We start from the raw sequence: 25,187 nt of genomic DNA, 5'->3' as shown, positions 1-25,187 counted from the left end.
AAAGGAACGCAGACATCAAGAAGCGAGTACATGGTACAAGGGTCATCAGGAAAAGCAAGCGGATTGATCCTCTGCACAACACTGTTGAACGAATCCAACACGAAAATAAGATAAATAATCAATAGATCTGTTTCTTAAGTTACGCACACCATTAAGCTGCCGTAAGGACATTTAATGTAGACCATCGATAATTTCTTGTGACGAAGATGGTAACAGAAAGCTTGAGTCTGATGGCGATGACCACTCGACATCTGGAAGATTGAAGTCCCCAAGAATTACTAAAAGATCGCTACCAGAAAGTAGGGAGGAGATAGATTCAAAAGCATTAGGAGGGGGGATATAAGAACATGAAATAAATATAGAGAAACTTCCAAATACAACTCTTACAGCCACCAACTCAGAGTCTGAGGTGGAAAGATCAATGCGTTCCGATGAAAGAGCAGACTCAACCGCTATTAGTACTCCTCGTCCGATTCGGGGAGCTCGATCACGCCTGTAAGTGGTGTATTTGGAGGTAAATATTGAAGAGTCTGATATGTTCGGCTTCAGCCAGGTCTCAGTGAAGGCGATAATTTGAAAATTAAAAGCTAAAGAGTCTAAATACAGGTTAGCAAGTTTTAAGCAGGATTTAAGACCTCCAACATTCTGGTAGGCAAGCTCGAAAGAAGAAATTAGTTTTTTGACACAGCAACTAAAGCTGTTGAGCTATTAAAAATAGGTGGTAATACAATCGGAGTCCGATGAACCCATTTAAAATGGGTATAAGGGTATATTGTATTTGTGCCAAATTCAAATGTATGTAACAGGCAGAAGGAAGCATTTCCGACCCTATAAAGTATATATATTCTTGATCAGCATCAATAGCCGAGTCGATCTAGCCATGTCCGTCTGTGTGTCGTTCCGTCTGTCCGTATGGTTGAACGCAAGGATCTCAGAACCTATAAGAGCTAGATACTTGAAATTTTAAATGTAGGTGCTCCTAGTGCCCGCAGATCGAGTTTGTTTCCGATAATCGATAACTTACTCCGTTTCTAAGCAATCGATAATAATCGATATCGATATCCTGTTTTTTGGGCATTTTTTGGCATATAACAAGAGCTAGAGTCACCAAACTTGACTTATATCTCGTAAAATAGAATATATGTGCATTTTGTTTGAAGAGGATGGTTCAGGGTATCCCCAGGTCGGGAGTTCCCGACTAGAACCTCTTACTTGTTCTGTTTGGCCTTATATTTTATTACTATTTAGTGCTCCGGCCATAACTCTTTACAACAAATATCAGTAAATATTTCTGGTGGAACACTTATTTTAAAGGATACAATATCCCTTTCATAAGAGAACTTAAATATCTCCACCAATATACCAGGGACAAGCCTCAAAACAAAAATATGTCTCTTCGGTGGAATACAGACTAGAGGCTTAGGCGCCATAGTTAGGACAGTGGAACCACTTATAACTGTGGTACCTAAAACAGCCGTTAGTACGCACAAAAAACCTTCTAACGGCTGTTGTAAAATTAATTGTTGCTGTGGCCCTTTCGGAAAACCCACGACAGCGGACGACACGGATAATTCGACTTGTTTTTCTCGTGCCGATGTCACAGTTTTCGGGACAGAATCAGTGTCCACAGCAGACCTCACAGCTACTGGCGTAACAAACGAGATGAGGTGTGTAATCGGTGTAGTAGGCTGCTGAATTGCAGTTGGGGGTTAAAGGGTGTTATGCAACGTCAAATCGCAAGGATTGGACTTTTTAGGCCCAGGAGACTCATTCAACAGTTTAAGGCTATTAAATTGGATGTCCAGGGCTGTGAGTTGATCGTTAAGTTTACGAAAACCAACAATCAGGCCCCTAAAGCCACTCCTGGTCAGACGCATAAACGTCCGCATTTCACCATCAATCTCCCTACACGAGTCACAATAGCATCCCCCACATCAACGCACATTTAGAATGCAAGACATTATCACACAGCCAACAAGGTATGCTGGATTGACTTGCCATAATTTGCATTTGGCAAGTTTTCTTAGAGCAGTCAATTTTATGGTCTACTATAATGGGTTGTAATAACGCAGTTAAATGTAAGATGAGAGTTATTTAGAATAGATTAATAACGTATAGAGCACCAACAAGCGGCAAAAAGTATAAAAAGATCAAAGCACAAGTTGGAAAAAGGTGAAAGAGCGCGAGTGTGAGAGTAGTCTATTTATAGATAGCTTGCTTGCTTACGAAAATTTGCATCCCAGAGAGGCAATTTGCAGTTAAATATAAACAACAAACAGCAACAAGAAGCTTACCAATAGAACTAATAGCGCAAGCGCACAAACAGAAATGCACAAGAACACAAATTTGAAAGAAACAATATTTAAATAATAAAAATGCACAGGCCACAAGCATGCAATCGCGATAAATAAAAAAAAAAATAAACATAAAATATAAATATATAAAAGATTAATAATGAAAAAGCCGGTGTTTTATTAAAACAAAAACAAAGCGCAGAGCACAATAAAAGACATCTGTTCTTTTCAAGAGGAGAACGCCTTTAAATACAGTAGTATTATTACTAATGGCAGCTAATTTGGCTCTTTGTTAGGAACTCTGGATGTTTTTGTTATGATGATTACATCCCATCCGGAGATCTATTTGATGTGATTAAAAGTTTCATATACTTAGTAATCATTGATCGTACTTGGCAACTTCAATATTCCATTTTTTATACCCTGAACCTATTGCAAATGGGTAAAAAGGGTATATTGTATTTGTGCAAAATGCAAATGTATGTATCAGGCAGAAGGAAGCATCTCCGACCCCATAAATTAAATATATTCTTGATCAGCACCAATAGCCGAGTCGATCTAGCCATGTCCGTCTGTCTGTCCTTCCGTCCGTCCGTATGTATGAACGCAAGGATCTTAGAATCTATAAGAGCTGAAATTTTAGATGTAGGTGCTCCTAGTGCCTGGGCAGATCGAGTTTTTTTCCAATAATCAATAACTTACTTCGTTTTCAAGCAATCGATAAAAATCGATATCGACATCCTGTTTTTTGGGCAAATTGGGTAAATAATAAGAGCTAGAGTCACCAAACATGATATGTTGCTTCTAGAATATTATATTCATGTTAAGTATCTTTGATTTTATACCTATCGCTCCCCGCTACCACTCCAGAGCTATATAAATCAATTTCATAACCCAACTTGTATTGCCAACCAATTCAAGCCACAATTTAAATGCAATTGTCTTTGTCAGAATATACAAATATTCTATGGTACAATAAGATATACTGTAGAAAATTTCATAAGAATCAGTTAAGAAAAAACCAAAGTTATATGCAACTGCGCAATTGGATGGGGCAGCAGCCTATGGAATTTCTGTACACATGTACCCACACACATTCATGCGCGTATTCTTCGCATTCTATCGCAGTCTAGCAGCATGGTCATTTTTTCTGTAATGCTATTTTAGTTGCTTTTTTCATCATAAGTGCGTAATTTTTGGTGTGGCTGCTGAGTAGAGGCATAGCAGGTGGTGCGGTCTGTCGCTAGTTTTCGCTGATGTATCTGTTGAGAAGAGTCGACAGCAAGTAATACGGTCAGTTGCGAGCTCGAACCCTGCAAAGGGAACTTTTTTGTCAAATTATTTGGTGCTGAATTAAGAGGGTTCAGGGTATTCCATTGTTGGAAGCTTCCGACTAGAACCTCTTACTTTATTCTTTTTAATTCATTCAGAAGTGTTGTGCATAAGAATAATTTCTCATTAAACTATCAGTCGTTGTGCCTGTCAAGGCATAAAAATCAGCTAGTCCAACCCGTAACTTCTGCAATGCTGATGCTTAAAAGTTCTACGATGTGTGGTGTGTGTTGCTTAATAGGAAGAGCTTAGTCAAATTATTGGGAGACCTTTTACAGTCATCGACTTAACAGATATTCTACTATGGCCGCAAAACAATTGCATTGCTAGTAGCAATTAGTGGCAGTGATTACCAAATCCTTGCGTCTCACTGAAATACAGCGCAATCGTCAATCATGGATAAAGTGATACCCATTGGTGCTGCCATGAGGGTAGGTGGGTAGTAGATGGGCTTTTAGTGGGTACAACCTCCAAACCTTTCGGCTTTTAATGCTTTTTCCTCCTAAAAAAAAACATTGTGTGTGGATTAGCTAGAATAAAGCTGGGCAAGGAGCAAAACTTGTCATGGTTCCTCCACAGGGAGGGAACGTTCTTGTTTTGCATGTCCTTTTTCGTTGGTTGGGAGGTGAGATGGACTACATTATACCAGAATTCGGTCAAAGAAAAATTGTAAGCCGTTTCATAGTGCCGAGTGATTTTGTCAATTATTATTATTCTGTCCAATCACTGCCAAATTAATTCTAAGTTATGGCGACGACATCGCTAGCTACCACTGACTAACTTACGTTAGTACTAGCTGCGTGCTTCAGCCACTTTCCGTCAATGTACTGCTTTATGCACTCCCTACATTCTTAGATCACTATCTCTGGCGGCCTAAAAGCGGGAACCTTCAACTGTATCACAGTGTTCACTCGTTTTTGTTCCGTAATGGTTGTTATCTCCTGCCTACCGTGTTATGGTCTGGGCCTTTATTAGAAAATTAACTTAATATCTCTTTGCCCAGCTCTAGCAAATGCAAGGATTTCAATGATATTTTCTCGCCTTAAGGCTTTTAAGGCATTTATCAAGAATCCAAACCCCGATAAATAGGATCAGCTATCCTAAGATTGCTCAATTTTTATTATGTGTCTGGGGTCTTTCGGTTTCAAGGCAAGGTCTGTACGTGACATTTCATACAGTTTTAAGCACAAGCTTCAAGCTGCTTGCATAATCTTCAATTCGGTAGAAAACCTGCAACAATCCGATGTGTGTTTTTGTTCTTGTACAGACATTCGTCAGTTATTTTCTTGTCATAGCCACTTAGCTATCTTTTGCTTTGCCTTGCGCTCTGGCATCAAAGATGCTAGTGTATCTAGGCCTTTTAGCAAACAATCGTTCAGCGACGTGCCACTAACTTTGGTGGCTGCATTCCATACCCAGCGTGTCTTTTGCTTGTTCGGATTGGTGACTGTAAGTCACTATCCTTCAGCCGGCGGATATATCCTTTCTGTTTGTAGTCGTGCATCGTATTCATCATGAACTCCTTCAACGTTGGGTCATTGAACATCTTTGCCTCTAGACATTTAAGGCGCTTAACCACCATCTGGTAAGAGTCTGGCTTATGAATGCGATTAAACCGCCATAACAGGCCAGTCTGCCAGCGCTTTTCGTCTTCCAGATAAGTTATTGTTGCCTCCATTATCTGCATCGAGCGTTCGTCCTCTTTGGATCTCAGCGGACTTAAGGAGACGCTCACCCCTAGCGACTCCAGGACAAAAAAGTTCTTTAGAGCCTCATTCATCTCAAATGACACACTGCACCACAAATATGTAGCAGACGAGGCGTGTTGCTTTCACCCACCATTGGGCGGCCATATACAGCCCATTCTAGTCTGCTTCGCGCTGCTATGACGTCGTCGTTTTCACCTTCTCGTATCTCCAGGGTTGCAGTTATTTTCATGTTGTCCAAGCCGATAATAAGCTTAGCCTTTACGTTGTTATACGGCAGTATGGGAAGCATAGATAAATACTTCCGAGACTTAAGCAACTGTGGCACGAAACTTTGCTCTGGTAAGTGCAAGTTCTCTACAGTTCGCACGTTTTTCAACGCATACTGACCCGCATTATGTTCTGGAGCCGAAATGCTTACATCCACAGACATAGATTCAGGTTAATTTTTGGTCATGTCGCCTGTCCATTTAAGACTCAGCTGGATCGCCGAACCATCTAGTTCCAACTCGTCTGCAAGCGCTCTTTCTATTAGCGTATATTCAGCTTCTTCATTCACTAATGCATAGTGCGCACACTATTTTATTTACTATGGAGCCTGATTGGAACATATCAAAACAGTGTCTTACTTGCGGACCTGCCATGAAACAAACCGGCAGACGCCATTGACTTAGCCCGATTGTTGCTACGTTGATCCGTATGCTCATCTTAACTACCGCTCGTGGTAGGCGAATGTAGCAGTACATGCTGCGTTGACTCGCAACTACCCACGTGACCTTTCTTCTTTGTTTTACACAGTTGTTTACGATGTCGCATAAAGCACCAAGAGCAGAGCCGCTTTTCCGCCGCTGTTTTGTACCCATGGCTCTGAATTTGAAATTCGATGACGGCCCCAGTCCTATTTCATATTGCATCTTACAAATTAGCTCGCTTAGTAGCGCGGGATCACAAAGATATTCGTGCATTCCAATGGCTTCAATCGTTGTGCAATAGTTTTGGACAGCTAAGGCCAATCGGATAACAGTGTTCAAATTATACGATTTTATTGCTGGCTCCGCTCGTAACTTTTGCTGCAGCGCAGCATGTACTATTTCAGAGCGGCTATACAGCATTCGCAATGTGCCTATAGCATACTGTACTGAAGCTGGTATAATAAGCTTTCCACGCAACGCATCCAGGGCTTGCCTTTAAAGGCACTTCTGAAGCCGGATGAGATCCTCATTGCTGAATCCACATCTATCTGTGGATTGCTTATAATTGCTGATAAAAATCAACCATTCCTCTGTTTTGCCAGTAAATATTGGTAAATCTTTGCTGATTACGTGTCGCGTACTGATTTGCGCAGATGTCAGCGGTCCATTCCAAGGTGTCGCAGCATTACAATGTACATTATCGAATTGCTGCCGCGGCGCGTGCTCTATCGATCTATTAAGCACTCCCAGACCTGTAAGGCCCATACACGCGACAGTACTGGGCCCCGTAGCCTGGTTAAACACCGCCGTGTCTGCTTGATATGGCAAGCTAGGGTGTACACTCCAATTAGCCGCAACCTGTTTCTGCTTCACGTTCAGGTATCCCAAAGGGTTGAAGAATGCTCCCTCTTTCTCAGTTCTTTGCCGCGTCGGTGTTAAACTTTCCCTTGGACCAGTAGCTGCAGACGACGTAGATGGACAGCCGCTACTTTATCTTGAACTCCAGCAGGGACAGGTCGGCCTGTCTCGTTGACCATGCCGTTACAAGCATTGCAGTTACACCGGGTTGATTACTAATTGTCGTCCTTCTCGCACTTGCACCTTGTTCATCACCGTCAGCCATCTCACCACACCAATACTCTGAAGTCCGCTTTGAGGTTATTACAACACGTATCTCTATAGGCAGCTCAGGTTGTGACTTTGCTTGCTTCGCAGAAATTTCCGCCGTAGCAGAGAATACCTTAGACACTCTCTGCAGCAGAGAATATTTCAGATTGTTGGTGCCGAGACTCACGCCGGGACGCGTATTTGGCAGGGATTTCTAGTGTCGAAAGAAACAACATTCGATTCGATGTGCGATACGATTCGATTCGATGCTGTACGTACGATTGGTGAAATCTTTATTCTCTTTCGTTATTTAATGATCACGCGCTTATCTTCTCTTACACTTCTTATCAGATGTAAGCAGAAAACGAAAGTGAACCTCGACGAAAAGGCAAATTGCGCAGCTGCGTCATATCAACTTCTGTAAGTACAAACTAATTCTAACGCTGCGCTTCCAGTGTAAGAAGCCAGCGCTGATTACTGAAAAATGCGAGACACAGTAGGACAGTAGACATTTTCACTTCGCCCCGTAACACACATGTTTCGGTTCGAAAGTTGCCTAATTCAGGCTTGAAAGTTATTAAGCTCCTTCAGAAACTTAAGATCTGGAGGGAAGATGGGGAGATGAGAAGACCAGTAAAAAGAAATAACACTGTAGTAAAGTCTGTGTTCTGTTGGTACAACTCTGCAAAAGGTTTGGTTTGGGGAAGACCAGTCGACTAGAGTCAATGTTCAGTTTTCTAAACAGGAGCTTTGAGAATAAAATCATCAGGAAAATACGCAGATATTTTCGGCGAACAAATAACAAGTTCGACAACCCCTCCATTTTTACCTTAAGAGTCTTAACTTTTCTTATAAACTTGTATTTTATCGCTAAAAATAAGTTTTTGTGACGACTTTCATATGACAAGTATCCGAAATTAAAATCCCATATAGCCTACTACTTTAATTCACATCAATATGTCAGCACACAATTGTGAATTGTCTATACAACGGAAAAGTTGCGATGAATGACACTGGACTCTAGTTCGGATTAGCTTTGCATACTTTGTCCTCTTGGAGTTATAAGTAGAGCTCGATTAAAATTCTATTTGTGTGTGTGCATGTGTGTGTATGTCTGAACATGTATACAGAAATTCTTGTACAGTGCGCTTGTATCCATATGGACTGCCAATAACAATTTAATAACTTCTGTCTTTCTTAAGCAATCTTGATGTCATTTTCAGAAGAAATTTTATTGTGCTGCAGAATATTTGTATGGTTTTGCAGTTTTTTGCAGTAAATTGGTGGGGATTTTTAAATGAAGTATTTATTTTTTCTTTACTTTACTCAGTTTATTAAGAAAACAGGATTTCGATTTTTATCGATTACTTGAAATCGGGAATATCGAAAAGGTGATCTGCGCGGGCATTAGGAGTTCCTACAACCAAAATTTCTCTAGCTCTTATAGGTTCTGATATCCTTGAGTTCATACTCGAATGGTCGGAGGGGCGCCGCATATGGCTATGTCGACTCGGCTATTGATGCTGATCAATAATATATATAGTTTATGTGGTCGGAGGCGCTTCCTTCCGCCAGTTTCATTCATTTGCACAAATACATCACTATTTTCAATGGGTTCAGGGTATAAATAGGTTGCTAGCCATTATTGGCAACATTACAGGCAGACAGACGAACATGACTCAATCGACTCGACGATTGATACTGACCAAGAATTATATACTTTATGGGGTCATAGATACTTCTGATAGTTACACTTTCACAAAATATTATACCCATTTAATGCATTTTTAATTGCTTGAAGTGCTAGAAAGATGTACCGCCAAGTGATAATCCACGAAGTAGACTTGTACTTTCAGTTCGTAGTGTGGAGAAGAGATCTCTAAAGATCTTTAAGCTGAACACCGTAAATTTTTGAACGGCATATGCACCATTTTTGACTATTCGGACTACTCTTAGAACGACTATTGTGTCTATGACATGCCTTGTGCCTTGTGCGCTGAGCAACTCCTTAACCAAAAGTCGCCCTCCTCAAATAAAAAGTTTACCTTATCGTTGGCTATGTGAGGTTCACCTTTTTACAGATCTATTTTCCTGTGTAAAGCCATTTTAGCCATTGCTCAGTTATTCGACTGAAAAAAAATGATTTTCTGCACAGACTCCGAACTATTCTTCATTGGATAAAATAATATATATAAATCATATATATTTTCCCATGAATATGAGAAGCTTTTATAAGAAGATTATTGAAATGTATAAATCAGCGATAACCCTATTTGCGAATCAATAACTTAATTATCTCCTTCGAAAGGTTAAAACCTTTTAGTCACACATGAAGCTTCTAATTGTGTGCGAGTTTGATTTTCATTATAGAGCCTTTTTGGTGGCTCTTCTAGATAGTCTTGCCTCCAGAGCTTTACTCTTAAAGTCTGACTTCACTACTGAAGCGTTTCATAATGTTACGGGAGGGATGTTAGGGCGACAATGCATCCGATTTTATCAGAGCCTTTCGCCACCTAAAAAAGCTCGCCTCAAAAAGCCGGTAGCAAAATAAACAGTTCGCTTAAAAAAAATTAATATTTATTTGCGCGCACACCATAGCTCATATTATAGCACACCCCTTCGGCTGTCTTTAGGAGGCATACCTGTCCGGAACGAACTCTTAACTGTATAAAAGCTTAAAAGTCTCCTCGCCAGCGACACGTTTATTTCCGGGCAGTTTCGACTGATAAGCATACACCTCCAAAACGGCTATGCCTTCCTCCAAAGCATAACTTAACTATTCCGAAAAGGGAAAAGCATCAATGTCCGGTTAGTACTGGAGTCTTTCAACTGAAATCACCGAAAAAATGGTAAGATTTCCTATTGTTGTTATGGGTGGGCCATAACAAACTTGCATTCGGTAAATTTTTTCTATGTCTATCCCATGCTACCTGAACTGTGTTTTTTAAGGAAAAAGTTTTCAATGCGTTTTGTATGAGAATATTTAATACCATCCTGGTTTTCTGAGTATTTTTAAATGGTGTTTCTAAGTCCCCTTTTCCGTTGCCAGCTCCAAACATAGGGTAGACCCCGAACTGTAATACGTAGAATACGGTTGTATAAAAATCGATACTGTTCTTCAGTTCTGTATATGCAATCCTGCCCCTCTCGACAAGCCCATCTTAGAACCGTCTTTTTAAAAAGAATTGTGAACTACCATATCCCTCTCCCGTTTGATATATATATTTTTTTTGTGAAGGACAGTTCTGGGGACTTGTATTCTGTCTGTTCCTGTGCTGTTAGTGTTGAAAGTAAAAAGTGTGTGTTTTACTAATATTTTTTTGCAAATACGACTGCTTTTAATCTTAAAGCTCTCTGCACTGCGATGAACAGTTAAAGTCAAATGGAAGTCGCTTTAGTAGTGTGTTAAAAGCCCATGCGGGGCAGGGTTCAGATGCACAGGTTTCTCTTTGTAATCTCGTTAGTCTCTGGGCATACACTAGGCCAGAAATTCGCATGTTAGAATAGACTTCCGATAATTATGAGAATATCATTTTTAGGTTTAAGGCCTAGTTATTGCCAAAGAGATTTATGGTGGGGTCAAATACGATGATGCCCTATTTATCATCAGATATTAATTTATTTTTCAGTTAACTTTTGTCTTCAATATCGTTGTGTACGGTATGCGAAGTCGTGTTCATGTTAGTTTAAATGAAAAGTTTTTCTTAACTGATAGAATAGCATCTTTTTATACCCTTGCAGAGGGTATTATAATTTTGTCGTGAAATGTGTAACGCATAGAAGGAGACATCTCCGACCCCATAAAGTATATATATTCTTAATCAGCATCAACAGCCGAGTCGATATAGCCATGTCCGTCTGTCCGTCTGTCTGTTTCTATGCGAACTAGTCCCTCAGTTTTAAAGCTATCTTAATGAAACTTTGCAGAACTCCCTCTTTCTGTTGCACGCAGCACATATGTGAAAACCAGCTGGATTGGACCACTATATCATATAGCTGCCATAGGAACGATCGGTCGAAAATTAAGTTTTTGTATGAAAAAACATTTAGTTTATCAAGATATCTTGACCAAACTCGGCATTTATTAGTTTTACTTTACTCCTCATATATATGCAAAATCCTATTAAGATCGGACCACTATATTATATAGCTGCCATTGGAACGATCGGTCGAAAATTAAGTTTTTGTATGAAAAAACATTTTGATTATCAAGATATCTTGACCAAACTCGGCATATACTATTTTCCCGGTACTTCTTAGATAGGGGCAAAGCACTATGAGTATTATGAAAAGGTTGGGTCTGCAAGGGTATTAGATCTTTGGCGTGCCGAAGATAGCCCTTCTTTCTCGTTTACATATATATATGATCTGTATGGGAAAGATCCCAAAATACTGAGTATAGTTCTAGGCTTTTTAGCATTTAACATTGCATTTTGGCATTTAATTATAGAGTCTCCACTACTTAAATCTTAGTGAACTTATGTTCTTTCTGGACTTGCAATAAATAATCAAATATTATATCTGATGATTTATAATTGAATTAAGAGTCATAGCTCTGCAGTGAAATGTATTTGTAAAGTTGGATTATAGACGGATGCAAACGCGTTGTGTAATATGTATTGCGGTGTCGTAAAATAACGTAGGCGTTGTTAGCTGGTATTCTAAAGATATATCCACCGTGTATAGTATGTACAGGAATGACAAGGGAACGCTGCATTAGGCCACTGCAATTTTGATAATGTGATAATGTCATGCGTCTCATTGTGAAGGCTTATTTGTAGAGGCACGATTTTATAAAGATTTGTGTGATCTCAGCAAGCAGTAATTATTCTCCACAATGAATAGCATGAAAAGTATATCCTGGTCTTTTACAGTTTCATTAATTTTTATTTTTTTTATAGTAGTTGCATAAGTTGAAGTTTGTACCGAGAAACTCTATTTTGTGGCCATAAAGCTATTATGTGGATTTTGACGATAGTGATGAAATAAGTAATTGCACTATTAGTTCTCCTATGTTGATTGGAAAAAGTGTCAAAAACTCCTTCCATATTTTTTTTTACTCACAATGTTAAGGTAAATCAGTTATTTCAGCTTCTGATGTATGTTACCCTTTTTGAAGAATTATGAAATCTTACTTCGAATTATTACAACTAGATTATTCATAATTGTCCTTAAGCTTTGTTTTTGGTGTATGCTGCAATTTTAAGGCTCCCCTCCTATTATTTGGCGTGTCGCTTAGAGGGTGCTACAAGTGCTTCGCTATCATCATTGCTATGGGTTATTTTATTTATTTTATTTATTTATTTATTTATTAATGGTCGACAAAACGAGTGTCTTCCTCATTATTCAAAAGATTGTACAATAGAATTATATGCTAAAAGCCTAGTTAAAGGATACAATTTTCTAAATAGCATCACCGACCGATGGAGGTGTTTTATTTGCCAGTCCGGCCAGCTGTGCCCCTTTTCACAGCTAATTTTGTCAGTGACGCTATTAGAGCCTACGTCTAAGCAGAAGGTTGTAAGTAGGAAAAAAGTAAAATTAAAAATAATCTCAATATGCTATATTAATAAAGAAAATACAATAAATAGGAAAAAAGAAAGTAGAAGATTGTTAATAAAGTAAAGCAATGTAAGTTAGATAAAGAGTGTTAAGTAGATAGGACAAAGAGAAAAGTAATGGGAAATCACAAAATTTTTCAGCCTGTCCGGCAAGCTATGCCCCTGCTCATAGCTGGAAATGGTCAGCGACTTCCCGAAGGTATCCTGAAAGCAACGATTTTATTAGGGGTAGAGACAGTTCGGTAGAGAAAACGTGATGCAAACTATTATAATTTTTACATAGCACGCGAAATGGATTGTGCATAGCGTAATCTGTTGTACACGTAGATAGTAATAAGGGGCGATAATTTCGGGTTGGTCTAGCCGGAACAGAGAATTGAAGACGCCCTAGCAGAAAAGGAGAATCTATGTCGCCAATAATCAACTTATGTAGAAGGACAACACCGAGAATTGTCCTACGGTTGGTTAACGACGGAAAGTTGAGAAGAAGCAGTCTGCTGGAGTAGGATGGCAACCGAAGATTAGGGTCCCAATTTAAGCATCGTGAGGCAAAAAGCAGAAATTGCTTCTGAACAGATTCAATACGATCCTGGCTATTGTTATACTGTGGAGACCAGATGCAAGAGCAGTATTCAAGGATAGGGCGAACAAGAGAGATGTACAGAAGTTTTGTTATAAAAGGATCGTTAAACTCTTTAGACCATCGTTTAATGAATCCAAGTACATCTTTTGCCTCATTAACAATGGTATCTATGTGAAGATTGAAACAGAGTTTAGAATCAAAAATAACGCCTAGATCCTTAACTGTTAGTATACGTTGCAAAGGGTAATTGTCGATTGTAAAACTGACAAGATAAGGTGTAGTACGATTAAATGTCATAAACATACACTTTGAACAATTTAGATGCAATTAACACCAAAGTTGCTTAGCGTTCAAATCGTCTTGTAGACGAGAATGATGTAGGGGGTTAGTGTATGATACAAAAAGTTTGACATCGTCCGCATACATGAGGACACGGGCATGTGATATAACAGAGGGAAGATCATTTATAAAAAGAGTAAAGAGTAAAGGTCCAAGATGACTACCTCGAGGAACACCAGAAGTAACGTGAACCCTTTTAGAGGTAGTCAACCTCAGTATTACTCCTTGGGTCCTACCTTTTAAATAAGAATTAATCCAAAGTAAAAGTGACAGAGGGAAACCTATTCGGTCAAGTTTAAAAAGTAAAATGTCATGGTGCACAGAGTCAAACACCTTACAGAAGTCAGTGTAAATGACATCAGTTTGCATGCAGGAAAGCATCATTTACCAATGAAGTAAACTCAAGAAGATTGGTCGTAGTTGACCGATTCTTTACGAATCCATGTTGAACAGGGGAAACAACTGATTTGCAGAAATGCTGCAAATTCGAAGTGATTATTTTTTCAAATAATTTAGGAATAGCGGACAGTTTTGCAAAGCCCCTGTAATTTTGTATATCAGACTTCCCACCTCTCTTGTGAAGACGAATGATAAAAGATTCTTTCCAAAGAGATGGAAAGACAGAAGTTTCAAGGGATAGATTAAAAAGCTTTAGCAATGGAAAAAAAAAGGGAAGAACTACACTCCTTGAGTAGACAACTAGGAATATTGTCCGGGCCAGGAGAGTAAGAAGATTTTAAAGAGTTTATAGCTAATAGGAGAGAGGAGTGTGGAATAATGGAGGGAGGTATAGAACTAGCGGAAGAAATAGTATAAGGGTAAGAATTAGTATTAGGACAGACTGAAGAGTAAGTTGATTGGAAAAAATTAGCAAAGAGGTTAGAAGAATCAGTGTCATTGCTAGCTTTATCCATCATAAGAAAAAAAGAAGATGGCAAACTTAAAGATTTACGCTTCAAGTTTACAAAATTATAAAACATTCTCTGATTTCGAGCGAATTGCCTTTTACAACGAGCTAGATAATTCTCATAGCATTGAGAATTAAGAAAAAAGAAGTTCGACTTGGCTATGGAATATTTAGCCAAGTCTGTACACGAACCAGACTTTTTAAACTTTTTAAAATATTTGGATTTTACATTTTTTAGATGTGATAATCTGGGAGTAAGCCAGGGTGGTTTTGAAAAAGTAGTCGAAGGAATTGACTTAGGAATACACACATCTAAGAGGGAGTTTAGGGTGATATAAAAAAAATTAATGGCTGTATTCATATCAACTGAGTCATATAAGAAAGACCAATCGGTTGAATAAATAAGCTGATTCAGCAAAGAATAATTTCCTTTGCGAAAACAACAGCGGGGCTTATTGGCTGACGAGCACGAAGTGAAAGGATTACAATTTAGCATTGCAATCTCTAAAGTTGGATGATAGACATCCTCAGGAAGAGATAAAGGAGGGGACCTAGACACATTAGAAATAAGGTAGTCGTTAACAAATATAAGGTCAAGTGTTCTATTCATATGATTAGAAATTGAATTGATTTGAAACAACGAAAGATCAAGCATGCAGTCTATAAAATCGTGCTGTGCTGAGGGCACTAGATAATTTTCAGCAGTGAATAATGACCAAGAAATGTTCGGCAAATTAAAATCACCCAACACCATTAATAGGTCATTATCACGCACGTGTGAAGAAACTTCTTTAATACAAGTAATATGATTCATATAAACTTGAATATTAGAAGAAGGTGGGACATAAGAGCATGCTACATAGATATTCCGTGTAGGAAAAGACACCTTAACTGAGACAATCTCAGCGTCAGTATGCTTACTAAAACAGAATAGTTCAGACTGGAGAGTGGCTTTAACGGCAATTAACACCCGACCACCTCGAGTCGGCCGATCATTTCAAAATAAAGTTATTCGGTAAAATCTCAAAATCAGATATGGTTGAGGTTAACCATGTTTCTGAAAATGCTATTATATCCGAATCAAGGGAAGTGCTGGCCGTGAAATGATTTTTAAGCTTTGAAATGAGACCTCTGACAATCTGATAATGAATAAAGATTTGGTCAGAAGATGGAGCTAGTTTTTTGGGGCAGAAATGGTACCCTGTATTGAAGGAACTGGAAGGGTGACAGGCTGGTTACGCTTTTTAGGCTTGAACTCATGAACAATCATATGTGGTGGCCAAAATTTGGGATCACAAATGATGGGGAACATATCATGTGAAACATTTATTTTGAATGATGATATTTCACGAGGGGTGGATAAATTAAATTTGGTTATTGACACGCTAGCAGAAGATTTGCTAGCAATATAGGCTGCCAATGACTCAGAAGTGGTGTCCGACGAAAGTCGAGACACAAAAACTTGCATACGAGGGGCAACTACCGTTAAAGTAGGCGCTGATGGGGCTGTAGGTAATACAGGAGTTGGAGGAGCTAACGAGGCACAATGATTGTTTTTAACAATCTGGGCAAGATTGCGCGCAGGTCTACCTTTGCGGCCAGGAGCTGACGGGGCCGAGGCAGTTTGATTAATTGTGACGGGATCAGGTACGGGCTCTACTGAGACTAGTACAGGGGTTGAAACAGGGGTAATTAGACAGTCGCTTGCAGAAGGCGATAAAGACAACATTGGAGATACCTCCAAGTTGCTAGGAAGGGACAAGAAAGTGGTAGGTGTCTGAACAGACGAAGAGGGCAATTGCACAAGTTGAGGCTCCAACCGGCGATTGGTTGGGGACTCGAATTTATATTTGCTAAGCAACTCGAAACTTGCGTCAAAATTACTTGAGAGCTGCTTAGCCACATTATTTAATTTTAAAAATTGATTTCCCACAGAATTATACATTCTGGAGAAATCAATTTGCTTGTCGATGCATTCTGGGCACGACCAACGCAAGCCACCGCAGCCCTTCTTGGCAATAGCAGCGATCTTCTCGCAATCACGCCCAGGGAGACCTGCACATTTAGCATATCATCATATTCTCACACAGCCAGCAATTTACAAATTGCGGCAGTGCAGAATCGTTAGCCTGCTTGAACGTACACGGTTTCTTACAGCACGACTTAATTATTAAATGCGTATGCAAGTTGCGAAAGCGCAGAACAAAACAAATACGGTGCACAAGATAGAGCAACTAAACACTCAAAAAACAATTATTCGTACACAAACCAATTGTTTGGAGCGAAAAGCAATAGAAAAAATCGCGGGAGCGCGATGCACAAGCAGGAAGTATGCAGCGAACACACGCACAAACAAGTGTATGCACAGGGGAGCACCAAGGCAAAAGAATCAAAACAGGGAATAACAACAAACACGGAACTGACGCCGCGTTTTATAAAATGCAATAATTAACAGACTTACGCTGCACAACAGATAACACTTTGCACAGTTTATAAAAGTTTTTAAATAAAGCACCGAAAAATGCAAAATTTTGAAATAAAATGCAGGATAAAAGCGCAAAAATATATAAAAGTCTTGGAGCACAAGTAAAACACGTCAATCACTCTCAATTGAGAACTCTCTCTGAGTCAGACTTTCAGCTTCCTTTGCACGAACCCAGGTCCGCTTCTAATTTTGTTTTGGTTCCTGATTTTTTATATGGTTGTTAAGGCCGGTATTGGAACTGGAGTTTTTGATATACCAAAAGAAGAGGAATGCCGTCGATATTGCGTTGCTCGTGACGAAAATCATTTGCGTCATTCTTGTTGTGGTTAGTGTGTCACTCATTTTATTTCTTTAGATTTGGTGTTCAATATTGAATTTACCGTTCCTAACAAACAATGGATTCTACCCGTAAATAATTTGTAAGGGGCTAAGTCTGCTGTTGTAGCGTCATTGTAAGCGAAACATGTATCTTTCGGTTGATATTTCCTCATGTAAATTGGGATGCCCTATCGTTTTTATTCTGCCCAAAGTTAATCTATATGTGTTATTTCCGTAAAGGTTGAATGCTATCTTTGCCGTTAAAAGTGTTTGCATAATGTACTATATAACTCACAGAAGTCTTTATTTTCTTTAGAATGTCATAAGCGGATATGAAATTTGTAATAGAACGTACAATATTAATTGTGTATCTAATCAAAATGTTATAAATGTTGTATTTTCTGATTGTATATAAGTATAAATGATGTTTGAGGGTATATTAGAGGTTTGTGGGTGTTTGAAATTTTATTTTTTGGGGATTTAGACCTATTTGAGAACTGGGCAGATTGATTTATTTTCTGCGGACTTTTGTGTTTCATGTAAAGCAATTTTTTCCTTTTAAATGAGCTTTCATTTCGTCGATACTCCTGTGTATGAGTTATCGATAATATATTTATATTCTGAACCCATTGAAAATAGAAAAATCGCGTGTAATGGTTTTGTGTAGGTGTATATAACAGGCAGAGGGATGCATCTCCACCTCATAAAGTATATGTAATCATACTCAGGACCAGAAGTAACTGGCAGCCCTAGGTGAGTGATAGTCTAGCTTATTGCTCTATATTTCACTTGTGGCATTATATGGGCTGGGTCAACGTCTCGTTGAAGAAAAAGATTTATTACATTCCCTCTTTGGTGAATGTACTCCCAATTCGATTCCTTCGGCTGGTTCTTCTAGACCAAATTAAAAAATATTAAGTCTAATTATTTTAAAAACGTTAAGAAGTCTGGTTCGAGTATTGATTTCGTCAAATGCTCCTTAGCCAAGTCAAACATATTATTCTGAATTGTCTAGTCCGAGAATTATTTTACTCGTAAAGTTAATTTGATCAAAGCCCGAGACAGTTTTACAGATTTGTAAGCTTAAAGCGCTATTCTTCAACTTTGCCATCCTCTTTTTTTGGGAACGATAAGGAAAGCAATGGCTCTGATTCTGCTAACCTCTTTGCAGAACTTTTTCAATTAACCTACTCCTCTCTTTTCCCAGACAACATGTCTTACTCTTATATTATTACTTTCGCTAATTTTTTCTTTTCAGCTATAAGACAAGAAAGCCGCAACTAAAACAAATTACAAGTATTTCTGTTTACATATAAATAAATATTTAAATAAGAAGTCCTCGCGGATTTTCGTTATAAGACTTTATTTTGATTATTTTATTATTTGGGTAACACAAAATTAATAAATGTTTTATGGTTTATAAAACACTAGGCCGATACGCCGTAGCGAGTGAGTTAATGTATGCGCGAAGTCGCTGGACAGATGTGCCTCAGTGAAAGCCGAATTAAAAATTAAATTTACAAAAGATTGATCAAAATTCCCTAAGCTATTGTGTGCTTTTCACAAACGCCGCTGGAATGGTTAGCTTGCGCCTCGTGCGCTACTGTCGCGCAAGAACATCCGGCCAGAGCTATGTCAGCATCTGTGGCTGGTGGTTTATTACATTTTGCTGACCTATGTTAACTCGTAAGAACATTCGGCCCAGTAATATATCAGCATCTGGAGCTGGTCTTGTTGGTCCCCTCTTAAGTTAAGGCCGCCCTCGGCTGCTCCTATCTCGGCGATCACTTTCTTGGCCGATGTCATGATTTTGGTGAGCCGACGGTAGGTGCCCACGCTGTCGACCCTTCCAATTTCGTCCTTGACTTCCTTGATGATCTCCAGGTTACGTTCATTTAACCGATTAAGGTAAGGGAGACTCAGCACGTCTTGGTGGTAGGTGACGTTCAGAAGGGGAGATGCCGCGATGCCGGGGAACTTACTCTGGACGTTGTTGCGAGAAGTGTCAAGTACTTAGTTCATTGATCAGCGCCTAATTACTGAACGTGATTACATTCGTACTGTGAACCCAAGTCTCAGTAAGTGACTCGGCTGCATTTTGCCAAGCCACCAGCATGCAGCTCTCTGGCAAAATAGCTGGTCGGTGAAAGTTGACAAAAGGTTCCTCTCGGCGTGGAAGCGCAATTCATACGGCAAGCACTTGATCTCCGCATTGATCTATAGTGTTGTCGTCAATTTGTAGCACAGCATTCTCATGTGCAACTGGATACAGCATCACTTTCCTGCAAGCCATTTTGATTTACGGGCACTTGATGATAAAGTGAAGGGCATACACAGATTGTAATACTTTAACAGACGCAACGGACATAAGGTTAGCTATCGGGAACTTAATGATAAAGTGAAGGGCATTAACAGATTGTAATACTTTCACGGACGCAACGGACACAAGGTCAGCTATTGACCTGTGGGCTCATCGATCCAAACTGATTTTAAACCTGCGTGATCTAATATATTTGGGCTTATGATATTAATTTTTACAAGGATAACAGCGAGCATCAAATTCTGCATTTCCAACAACATTTTACTCCGAGCTAAAAGAGTCTCGTATATATCCCGGAATCTTTCTGATTATTTTTTGCAGCTTTTAGTAATGTGTTGACACTTGTAGTGAGTTGATTAATTTGTTCCTGAGCTTTTGTGTTGATAGCTACCTGTCTGTTGTTAGAGTTCACCAATTTATTGGAGTCAGGAGTTCCCGAAACTACTGTGAGGGGTGTGCTCAAGAAATCTTAGCTTCTTGAAAACCTGTCGTGCACGCCAAAAGCCTCTATTAGATCTCTGAGGTGGGACGCATCTACGCTTAGAAACTTTCTCATGTGTGACTGCGGAAACAGAGTTCTTTGCTGTGTGCCTGACGAAATCGCATTCCTCCCAGACCAGAACTTGGCAGTCAACAATGGGTATATACTTTGCGTATGAGTAATTAGTCACACGCGCTGCTGAACTTGCATAAAAAAGAAATAGCAGAAACGCGAACTTGCGGAAAACGGACCAAACAATTACGTGTCTTTCTAAAGGCAATGTCAAGTGGCGTAAATATTTAAACTTAAAGGTGAAGCCTAGTGGCTCAAATGTTGAAACTTATAATTAAATTCAAGATGCATAGAATCGATCTTTTATTTGAGCTCTCACCCTACTTAAGGTTGTCCTTGTGGACCACCATCCCTCCAATGAGAACGGTCGTCGCGATCCGTTTATTGCCAAGCCTGCGGTTTCTTTTTATAAGGACTTTTTCGCCTACTTCAAAGACTCTATTCTGTCGATGGTCGTTCAGCCTAACCCATTTAGTGCATCTAGTGAACTCCTTAACTTTGCTGATATTTCCCCTTGAGGTTCGCCTGAGGGCACATGGAGGGTATAAACAGGTCTCTTGTTGATGACCGAATATTATGTCTTGTTATAATCAATCGAGGCTGGCATTATGACTTCGACTGAGTCACTGATGTTTTTCTCCAGCTTGAGGCAACGTGCAAGCTCGGCTAGAGTGCTATGGAAACGCTCGACTTGGCCATTGGATATGCTATGCAGCTGCGGCGCATTAACAATATATACTTCGTAGTTGTTTAACAACAGTGTCTTTATCTTTTGAGAATTCGTCAAAGAGTCGTTGTCGCAATAAATTGTTCTGGCTCGTGGAAAGAAATTTATGAGCTGCAGTAGTGGAGCTTTTAATTCCCCGATAGTGCGCGATTAAATTGGTTGTACGACTCAAATTTAGTGAACCTATCAACACAGGTCAAAAAAAATTTGTTTGTCCCTGGAAAATATATCAATGTGTAGAAATTCCCCAGGAGTCTCAGAGATCGGAGTTACTCCCTACTCCTGTCTTTTCGGGTGCCTACGTTTTTGGCTGCTGAGCAGATTCTATAACTTTCCGCAGTTTCCTTAGCCAACTTCGCTATTTTATGGAAATAGCGATAATATTTGATAATACTTGCTTAACATTTTCTTCAGCTGCTCTGTGCGCTCTATTATGTTCGGCAACGAATTTCTCTCCTCTCGTCAACGTTGAAGCACTAACCAAACAACATATAGACTGGACATGAGTACCGGAAAGTATAAAATAAAATGTATTGGAGGCATCTGGTCCAAAATCGTGAGTAAGGGAGTAAGATATACATATGATATATTTTTAAACCGCTAACTCTACAGGAAAGTTCTTGGCGCACTCTCTTCCATATGATTTGTGCGATAGAACGGCAACGCTGTTAACTTTTATCTCGCTCGCACATACTCTCAGCTCTCAATGCTTTATGTTTAGGGATCGTTTCAATGTGTGTGTGTATGTGTCCGACAAGCAAAACTGCGCAAAAGTTCAATTTTTCCAAAATGCTGAGGCATTTAAAATATTTTGGACTCGCTATTCACGCATACTTGCATATTTTGTATATGAATAGACGCATTTTTGCGCTTGTGTGCCTGTTGCTTGCCTGCCTGCCTGTCCCCGATGCAAATTTAACAAGATTTTACGATTTCTTATTTTCGACCTCTACACATAGACACACACATACAAGTGTCTGTGAATGGGCTGATCATGGGCGCAAAAGAAAATACATTATTGGCACGCGTCTGATAAGAAATCCTAAAATCTTGTTAAAATTGCATCGCTGTGGACTGTGGCTGCGCAGGAATCAGTATTCAGCTCGTCAAGAGCGTTGAGCTGTTGTCGCGATAGCGCATCAGCAACTAAATTCTCCTTGCCTGGCTAATAAAATATTCGCGCATTCGTTTCCTCAATGCGCGCCTTCCATCTTTTAATTTTGGCATTCGGGTTTGACCCAGAAACGGCAACAATTAACGGATGGTGGTCCGTGAAAATGTTAATGTGTTTTATCCCATATAGGTAGTGGCGTAGCTTGCTAAGGGCCCAAACTATAGCCACAAGCTCCCGCTCGTTGGTGGCGTTGTTCAGCTCCGGGGGTTTCAATGTTCTGGAAATCATTGAGATGGGGCGACCCTCTTGAGAAAGCACTGCCCCTATGCCGTAAGCTGAAGCGTCGGTCGTTAGATCAAATGGCTTCTTAAAGTCAGGGTATCTGAGCATGACGTTTTCTGCTGACAAAATGTTGCGAAGCTTTTGGGATGCGTGACGCTGAAGCTCAGATAATTCTAACGGGATATTTCACGATCTGTGTTTACTTACTGACCCATTCTCGCCCTTTAGAAGATCAGAAATGGGTTTGCTATTGAGGAAAAGTCTTTGATGAAAAACCTTAAGTAACTCGCCAGTCCTAAAAATGATCTGATCTCGAATATATTCATTGATTCTGGGAACTCCTGAATCGCTTTTACACGAAACCAAGAAAAGAAAAAGAAGAAGCAAACTTGACATATAGGGTATCCCCTAGTCGGGAGCTCCCGACTAGAACCTCTTCCTTGTTTAATATTTTTTTTTGCGAATTTTTCACAATTAGTGTCAGAGAGTTTAAGTACTCACAATCTTAAAAGCCTCATGTGCCAAAATAAATAATCAAAACAATTTAAAGCCCCATAGAAAATGAAAGAAAAAAATGTTAAAAAACACAGCTATCAAAAAAGAAAAATTTGATGAAAACTCTCCGCTGGAAGGCCTTTCATCAAGGAATACTTGTATGTCTGTCCCTTTTGTTTTGATTATATTTTCGTATTTTTGGCATAGATAAGCACAGCCAGAGAATTCTATTTCACGATCTGTGTTTACTTACTGACCCATTTGCGTTTTGCGTTTGAGGCAAAATCTTTCTTTAAAAAATGCGATTTTTCCTTGGAGATTCTCATATTTTCTTCGAACAGGCTTTTTAAGACCCACTCTACATGTTGGATATGAGAATTTTCGTCTTTTGAGAAGACGATGACATCGTCAACATAGACATAGCAAGATTTGCCAAGTTGCTTACGCAGTACGCTATCAAGAGTTCTTTGGAAGCTGCTGGCCGCATTCTTCAACCCAAGGGGAAGTCGACAAAATTCGTTCTTCCCCCCGTTAACTGCAAAGACTGTTTTTTCACGGTCACGCTCTGCTAGCGTGATCTATTGATTGACGGATTTTAGGTCACATGTTAAAAAGTATTTAGCTTTGCCAAGATTCCCCAAAATCATTGGAATGTTAGGCATAGGGTATCTGTCTGTGAAGGTTTTCTCGCTAAGTTTACGAAAATCAATAACGAGGCGCATATTCTTGTTACCCAACTCGTCCGTCCCCTTCTTGTCCGCCGCCCAAATGGGGTTGTAGGGGGAAACAGATTGGTTGATGATACCGTTCTTCAGAAGGCTTTGAATTTCTTTATTAACGAATTCCGCTGGTCTAATGGGAAAGGAATATAGTCGGACATAAGCTTGTGGTTCATCAGTGGTCCTCATAGTGTCCACCACTGATGTGTTATAGGGAAGTACTTCTTCCGGATCCGCAAAGACCTTATGTTTGCTTTGTAGGCGAGAAGAAAGACAAAGTGACACTCCTGCTTGCGTGAGCAAGTCGAGCCCCACAATTCCATCAAATGTGAACAGGTCTGGGAGTAAGAAAAATATGGCAGTTTTGCCGAACTGAGATATAAGGCACTTATGAGTAATCGTCGCGGTGCCTTGTATAGAATGGGTAGAGAAGAAAGAACTAACAGCACATACCGTTTAGATTTTTATGTGGCCTGATATAATTCTTGAAACCGATCGTGTTGATGAGAAATCTCATCTGGATCCCTGCTACTGTCCTACTGATGTAGGGCAGCAGGAAGCTTCCACTAAAAAATTGAGCGTGTCTAAGTCATATTCGCTGTTCTGCTGCTGCTGCAGAGCTAGCATTCGCACCTGAATCTTGACCAGGCTCGTGAGCTGTGTGATTGACTCTCTGCCTCCTTTGTCAGCTTAAGCGCCCAGACGTGGCCGTTTTTTTAGCCTTGAGGAGCGCTAGAGTTAACGTAGGCTGGTGCCTGCGATTGATGTGGAATTTTTGACATAGATGGATCGACGTCCATTGGTTCCTGTGACCTGCCACCTTTGTTCCACCTGCCACTCTGTTCCTGAAATTGACTTTGTTGGTGTTGCTATTGTTTAGTCAAGTAAGGATTTTTGAAACCGCTGGGTTGCGGATCCCCCTGCTGTTGACCCCTATCTAGATGACGGACCTGCGGCCTCGGGATCACTTTTTATGCCCTATCTTCTTGCCCTTTTGCGAAGCTAGCGGCAAAGGCGTACCTCTTGCGCTGGTGCTAGGGCCGACGGTAAGTTCTTAGGCTTTGCCGCAAACACGACTTTCGTCAGGCTACGTTTTAGGCCTAAGACAAAAGCACGCAACGCATCATCACTGAACTTCGTACATAGCGCTTGTGCCATGCTTGGTTCAAATCATATGTTGACCTTATTGGAAAGAAGAGTAGGCTTTTTCTCAAACTCGTTATAGTATTGTAAAATTGTTAATGAGCTTAGTGTGCTCATCTCTTTCTCTATGACGTGAATGCCTCTCTTATCCCTGTATGTGAAATAGAGATGGTTTATTATGGCATCCAAATTCATTACTGTGCCAAACTGACCCAAAACACCATCAGCTGTCCCTATAATTTTTCTCTTAATAATTATGACCGCCTGGTAGTGGTAGTGGTAGTGGCGTGAGCTGCCGTCGTATGGGTTGTAAATTTTATCGCAGGTTGTCTCCAAGAGGCACACCAGTAAATTTTGGTCAATTGCCTGGACCGGATGTGTTTCTATACTACTGGCAGATATTCTGTCTGTCAATTCTTGTATCCGAGTGCCTAACGAAGCCCTCAGTTCTGTCTCTCTTTTCTTCAAAAATGCGCTCTGCGCAGTTAAGGCGGAGGTCACTGCGGCCAA

At 39.9% G+C, this 25,187-nt stretch overlaps 1 protein-coding gene across 3 annotated transcripts in view; it reads left to right on the top strand.

Annotated features, from left to right (window-relative positions):
• nvd (cholesterol 7-desaturase nvd) overlaps positions 1–25,187 on the top strand; it is a 74,476-nt gene that overhangs the window by 48,200 nt on the left and 1,089 nt on the right. Inside the window, exon 4 of one of the 3 annotated variants that reach the window (XM_032440794.2) lies at positions 18,583–18,682. The exons of the other annotated variants lie outside the window; for them this stretch is intronic. Coding sequence (XP_032296685.1) covers positions 18,583–18,640 — 58 coding nt within the window. The 3' untranslated portion in view covers positions 18,641–18,682. Of the gene's footprint in view, positions 1–18,582; positions 18,683–25,187 lie in introns of those variants that run through there. 3 annotated transcript variants of the gene reach the window in all.

The sequence above is a fragment of the Drosophila virilis genome, unplaced genomic scaffold, assembly GCF_030788295.1.
Source record: "Drosophila virilis strain 15010-1051.87 unplaced genomic scaffold, Dvir_AGI_RSII-ME tig00001170, whole genome shotgun sequence".
NCBI lineage: Eukaryota > Metazoa > Arthropoda > Insecta > Diptera > Drosophilidae > Drosophila > Drosophila virilis.
The sequence above is the reverse complement of the archived record's forward strand: the minus strand, read 5'-3'. Positions and strand labels throughout refer to the sequence as shown.